This window comes from Akebia trifoliata, chromosome 6 (genome assembly GCF_017979445.1).
Source record: "Akebia trifoliata isolate Shusen 1 chromosome 6, ASM1797944v1, whole genome shotgun sequence".
NCBI classification, from domain to species: domain Eukaryota; kingdom Viridiplantae; phylum Streptophyta; class Magnoliopsida; order Ranunculales; family Lardizabalaceae; genus Akebia; species Akebia trifoliata.
The window spans coordinates 3771039-3778066 of NC_141380.1; the positions used below are offsets into that span (position 1 = coordinate 3771039).

The following is a 7028-nucleotide window of genomic DNA, read 5'->3' on the forward strand; positions in this document are numbered from 1 at the left end:
TTGTTCAGATTAAAACAAAGTACGTGACTAAATCAACAGGGAGTAGAGGATGGAAATATTGATTATTATTTGCTTTGGTCTGCAGCATGGTTTCAAGAACCGGATTCTGGTATATATCTCCAGGAGTCCGCTTAGCTATCCCTTCCAAACTGGCTCAAACCAACTCCATATCATTATTAATTATAGCATACATTGTGTCTACATATAAAATAACTCTTTTTTCCGATAATAAACTAGATTAATAGATGTTACAATTTAGAAGAATTAAAAAAAAAAAAAAATCTCATTTAACAAACATTTAAGATTTTTAACATCGTTTATGCATAGTTTTACAAAAACCTCGAGTTTTTCATAAATATGCCACTTGAACTGATTTCCATCGAATCAAAGAAGGGTCCGAAGAGATGGATTGACCCATTTAGTCATCACTTTAAGATTTGGATTTCCAAAACCAATTCTGGAACTCAAATGGCATGAATTCAGCAATTCAGGATACTCTGGAAAGAGGCAGTGTAACAAACTTTGCAGAATTTATGTCTTATAAATAATAGCATGAGCTTAAGTTAAGAGATGAAGTAAGCCCCTCAAGAAACAGGAAAAAAGGAAGAAAACTTACTCTTCCATTGCGGTAGCAATAGATTTTTACTCCTAATAGGTTATACAGCTTTCTTAAGATATATATATAAAGTTCACCACTTGTCTGCGCCTCTATTAACCAACTATACTCCGAATAAATAAACAAACTTGTAACATATATATTTTCCCTCAAAAAAAATAAGAACTGATTCCCTGAATATCAGCCACACTACGTTTCTTTAGCTGGATGCGACTGGTTTTGCAATTGCCTTCTTGATTGCCTCGGCATATGTCCTGTGCTGGTAGGTAAGGGTCGACTCTAACAAATCCCAGAGTGACGTTTTTGGGTTCCAACCTGCAAACCAATTAAGGTGAATCTTCTGTTACAATGTGGTTAAAAATGCTAAATGGATCAATCAGGAAATGGAGAACAAATACCAAGCTGTCTGTTGATTATTGTCATGTCCGGGATTCGCTTGTCACTATCATCGTATCCTTCCCCATAAAACTCCTTAGAGCTCACATCGATGGTGGGTACCTCCAGAGAAGGTTCTCCGCTTACTTTGGAGTACACCTGCAAAACCCATAATACTATTCTTCTTAGATCACAGAAACAATGTCAAACCAGATTAAGATTATAATAATTAAATAAAAATTAGTTTTCGTTTCAATGTGTTATATATATTATATACCTCTGTCATCATTTCTGCAAGTTGCTTGACTGTCACTTCATTGTTTGGGTTACCCACATTGAAAATTTGACCATTGGCCCTCGCTGGATTTTCCTGAGAAATTCCCATTTGTTAGTTATCTTTTTTACAAGATGTACACCAAAAAAAAAAAAAAAAAGACAAGGAAAATAAAGAGTTGTTCACGTACAATCATTAACATAACAGCTTCAATTGCATCCTTAATATAAACAAAGGTTCTCTGCGATTGGCCACCATCAACAAGCTTGAGTGGCTCACCACGTAGTAGATTCTGAGGAGAGAGGGGAGATAGAAAATCAATGTGTTAGTTAAGGGAGCAATTCAATAGCATATAAATCAGATTTGAGGCAACGAAAAAACATAGAATTTACGTTACTGAAACAAGCTAGAACCCTTGGAACGCCTTCACTTGGACCATCAATGCCAGGGATGAAATCCATCCTTGGACCAATCCAATTGAAAGGCCGCACAATGGTGAACTCAAGCCCATTTTCCGCACCCTCGGCTGTAATCAGGTCAATAGCCAGACAAAATATGTCAAAGACGATAATTAAGTGTATTTTTGTGACTTAACCTTTGATCCATAATATTAAATATCCCACTCACCATAAATCAGCCTCTCGATCAGTTGCTTTGCACATGCATAAGACCACCTTTGCTTCTCGATAGGACCAAAAATGCAAGGAGAGGCATCTTCTTTGAGTACATAAAAGGCAGGATCCTATTTCATCAGAAAATACATCAATGAGAAGAAATTCAATAACAGATGGATAATTGATCAAATGACCTAGAAATAACGTGCAGTTAAGCCAACATCTATCACTATGTTTGTGATCATGTTTCCCAAAGAAAATAACAACAGAACTCCCATCATAACTCAATGGGTACTTGATCCAAAGAAGTCCTTATAATCCACAAAACAGCATCCAGTATGTAAGCCTAGCAACCACATTGAATAGATATCCAGAAACATTAGCTATGCTTGCACCTGTGATTCAAAAAAACAGCGAGCAGACTAGCTAGGAGTACCAAACTTTCCCAACCAACAGCAGAAAATCGCTGGCAAACTAGTTCATCTGTATGCCCTTTGCTATCAAAGTTTAAAGTGTAAGTTTTGAGGCGAACATGATGAGGGCAAGACCATGATGATATGCACATGTATACACAACTCAGTCTAACTGAGAGTCAAGTGTCAAGGACCAACTTAAATTAGATCCCCAAAAAAGGAAAAAAGATAGAAAACCCTGTAAAAATAAAGATGTGGCATGGCAACTTTCATCATCATCATCAAAGCCGTAACCCAAAGATTTGGGGTCAGCTAAATGATTCTTGTTCCTCCATTCAATTATGTCTAGAGCCACGTCTTCTATTAATGAAAGTTGTTTATATCCTATGTTACATGGTTTGGATTCGGGCTCGTGATTCATCACTCTAGAATGAACCTGGTTCATAGGGGTTGGAAGAGAATTCGTTTATTGGTTCGCTAGTTCAGTTTTCTTTGATTCCCTAGTTTGGTATGCTAATACATATGTAAAATTCAAGTATGTAAGGAAGTTACAAGTACAATCATAACATTAACAAATTCCAACTTATACAAAAAAAAAATACACATAATTATAATAATCTAAACTCTAATATAAAATATAGAATTTTTAACATATACATATGATATAACCATTAGTATTCATATTCCAAAAAGCTTAAAAAAGTATATGTTCATTTAGTGACAGTGAGAAGATGATGAGAAAAATCAAGTACAATCTTTATTGATGATATCTCTTCAATATTATATAAAAGAAGAGTGATTAAATTATGTAATTTGATATTCTCAAGCAAATCCACCGTATCTTTAAATTTCAGTTCACGAGAATGTTATTTTTATTTGCTGAACACAATCAAAATATTCCATGAACCGCAGTAATTTGGGTTTTCCACAAGCCCCACACAATGACACAATTAGAGTTATGCTTTGGCCTATATCGTCATGTTTCTACAGCATAATCTGATAATTGATCGCATAAATGCCAAAAAAAGTGCCTTTGATACACCAAATGGACCAACTACCCAATAATTCGATAAACCATATGTCCAAACACATTGTACTGTTTCTATAATAAAATCTGATAAATAATTGCATAAACACCAGAATTTCATCTTCACAAAACACCAAATAGACTAATTGCCCAATAATTACTAAGCTATAAATGACGCAAATACTTGTCAGCTTCCAAAATCCTTACTTAAATTAATGTTCGCAAAAATAAACTCAACAAGATTAATTAAAAAAACACATTGATGTCAAGATGCATTTCAACTGTAAGATTGAAATAGATGTAATCAAAATACCTGACGTAGGGGATGATCCTTATCAAGGAAACTTCCAATCGTTTTCCCATAAATCTCACAAGTAGAGAAGTGAATGAGACGCTTGTTGTTCTCCGAACAGTACTTAACCTAAAGAATTCAACATCACACCCCTTCATCAATTTCCACACACACACACATCCACATTCATCAATTTCCACGCACATACACACGAATCCGCTAAAGCAGATGATGTAAAAGCTTACCACAGGGAGCGCATCGATGAAATTGCTGTAAATCGTGTCAAGAGGACGCGTATTGTAATCCGCTGGAGTACAAATAGCAGCCAGATTGATCGTCTACAACACAACAAACCACATTAACAAGATCTAAGAGATCAACATCAAAGTTCAAACACAAAAATTTTAACAAAAAAGAAAAAAGATTTGGAGGTGAAAGAAACAGAAATCGTACCAGATCTGCCATCTTGATGAGTCCTTCGAGCCTTGAATCATGCTTGATGTTGATTCGGTGAAACTGGATTCGATCTGCCCAGTTTTGCGTGGCGGGTTCCAACAAATGCTTGATCTTGTCGTTGTAGACATCAACAGCTAAGACCTTGTGAGGAGTCTCCACCATAAGCTTCTCACAGAGGTGAGATCCAATGAACCCTCCCGCGCCAATCATGCAGATTGTTATAGGGTTTATGGGATTTCCATCCAGATCTACTCTCGTCTTCGAAGCCATTGTTTCTGAGTGTAGCTTTGTCTAACATGCACCGTGGGTGACTCGTTAAGAAGAATGCAGTGGTCGGGAAATGGGTGATGGGTATTTAATGAAAAAGTTTACGTGGAGTCAGGGTTCACATTATGGGACCCACACAAAGAGACTGTGATTCGATGCAAGCTGTACGTCCTCTTCGACACGTGGGTTTATTGTTCTTTTTTTAAATTATTGAATTATTGAGAACTTCTATTGCCACACATATATTTTAATTATAGAAATCCAATCAATGAAATTAAAAACCAGACACCATATACCTTACTTCCTAGAATTATTAAAACCTTTAAAAATATAGAATCTCTTAAGATAAATAACCCATTTGCTAAGGTTCGAATCTCTCTAACCCAACTTCACATTGTTAACTCTCTTATAAGAAAAATCAATAACTAACTCAGGTCTCTGGCATCACCACTTAAAGATTTTATCAACTAAATTACTTGACTCCTGTTAAATAAACTAAGTCTCGTTTGATTGTTTTTATTCTTCTCCTTCGACTTGTTTTTTCTTATTTATATTTTTAAAAATTAAATGTGGATTTCATTTGAATTCTTTTTCTTAATCTCTAGATAATAATTATTTAATGCGGATGAACCAAAAGATAGGGTAGATGGAAAAAATAAAAATCAAGATGCCAAATTGAAGAATCCATGGCTAAGAACAAATTCTCTATTGAATAAAAGAAAAAAAGAATTACATCAGTAGAAGAAATGTGGAACCCATAAGTTATCTTCCGAGGGAGGAAGAAGAAATTGGGGGTACAATCACGAAAGATCAATAATTGTTATTTACTCCCTTGATGGATTATTTGGTTTGATATTTTTAAAGGATGGTGTGTTGTCGGTAAAAGTTGGCATGATATTAAAAAAAAACTGTTTTTGTATTTGAAAAAAAAAATTTATTTGCTCTGATCTGTAACCACAAATGTAACCTTACTTGGCATTGTGGAACCTTTGGGGGATTTTGTTTTTGTTTTTTTTGATAACGAAGGGTATCCGGGCCAGCTTGCGCGCACCAGACTAGTCCCTACGCCCCGCACTCAGGCTATACCCCACTACGTGGAGCGGTGCGTGATCACTAAGGTTTTTTATAGGTAGTGGGATTTGAACTTGAGATTATATAAAGAGCAGATTCCTTAGTCCCAAGTTACTACCATTCAGCCACCCCCTTGGTGGTTATTTTGTTATTTAGAAGGTGAAAATTACACATCCTATAATATAATAATGTCTGCACCACAAAAATGGAAAGATAATTAAAAACGTTGTTGTTCGTTCGTCAATGCCTGAGGTTTGATTTAGTAAATCGCGAGCTACCACTATCAAAAGTCTGCATCGGTGGGCCTTAGCTTGAAGTGGTTGATTAACTGGCTATTTTAGGAAAAATCACTTAAGAGACCCTGAGGGTGATATCTGAAAAACCCAGTTAATAAAATATTTTTTTCTTAATAGCCCTTTGACCTAACCTCAAGTATTCAAGATTGATGGTTCAAATCGTCGATCTCGACAATTTGAAACATTGATCTCGATGATTTGTGTTGCAATGTTGAGATTGATGATTGTAACATGGTCAATCTCTACAATTTGATGAAAGCTATAAATGATTGATTGAAACAAAGGTTGATGTCAATGGATTGAATTGTCGATCTTGACAACTAGAATCATCAATCTCACCAATAAAAAGGGGATTGAAATCCCTCCGTGTGCATTAAGTAACTTTCCCTATATTTTATAATAGTGGTGCTTTTATAAGGACCACAAAATAATTGAATGAGTAGAGGCAAGTGATATACATCAAATCTATTTGATGCACCATTTTTTAAATCTTCCCAAATTAGAAGATAGATGAGTAATAATGAATTGAGGCCCAAACCTATCATGTGATCTGCTTGACCCATAATATGATGAGGTCGCACGTGAGGGGCCAAGTTTGTTTTTTTTTTACCAATGACAACGTGATACAAATTTGACCTTTGATAAATGGACTGCCCAATCTGGGAAGGCCGGATTTTGGCCCGGCATGATCCGGATCGGCTTTGGGCAGTGTTTCTAGGCCTGTTTTAATTAGATCGGATAAGGTCTGATTCATATTTAGGGCTGGGCTTGTCAACTAGGCCCATCGGGCCATAGACCCGGATACTTGCAAGGCCGGGTTGGATTAGGTCAAGGGTGCTCTTTAGTCAAATTTAGGGTATTTTAGAAACACCCCACTGTAAAATTGGTGATATTAGGTCTATCCCCCTGAAAAATGCAAGATAAGGCTTATCCCAATTGATTGTAAGTCAACATTGCTCTTTCTCGACGATTTAACCGTGAAAACTTTGATTTTTTTTTTTCAAAATGTTCTTTAAATAGTTAAATTACTAGATCAAAATTTCACGGTCAAATAACCAAGAAAAAGACATGTTGACTTACGGTCAAGGGGGATAAACCCAATCTTGCATTTTGTAATGGGGTAAACCTAATATCACTAATTTTACAGGGGGTATTTCTAAAAAAGCCCTAAAATTTAACAAAGCAAAAAGTCTCACTTTGCAGAAAACCAAACCCCAACAAAGACCCAAACCCAAATTTTTTTTGTTTCTGCAAAGTTTTGAATCATACCATGCAAGGCCGAAGAACATCTCTCTAAATTGGATTGAATTTAGATGCTAACTTATCA

The 7028-nt window shown here is 35.8% G+C and overlaps 1 protein-coding gene across 1 annotated transcript; it reads right to left on the reverse strand.

Moving 5' to 3' along the window:
* Positions 1 to 513: 513 nt before the first annotated feature.
* Positions 514 to 4399, reverse strand: LOC147399690 (UDP-D-apiose/UDP-D-xylose synthase 2-like). The gene is made up of 9 exons (XM_086445156.1): positions 4065 to 4399; positions 3857 to 3949; positions 3633 to 3740; positions 1893 to 2007; positions 1658 to 1791; positions 1456 to 1557; positions 1269 to 1361; positions 1015 to 1150; positions 514 to 931 (listed from the first exon to the last, which is right to left on the reverse strand). The coding sequence occupies exons 1-9, from the start codon at positions 4335 to 4337 to the stop codon at positions 816 to 818; spliced, it is 1170 nt and encodes a 389-aa protein (XP_086301282.1). The 5' UTR covers positions 4338 to 4399; the 3' UTR covers positions 514 to 815.
* Between the last annotated feature and the right edge of the window lie 2629 nt (positions 4400 to 7028).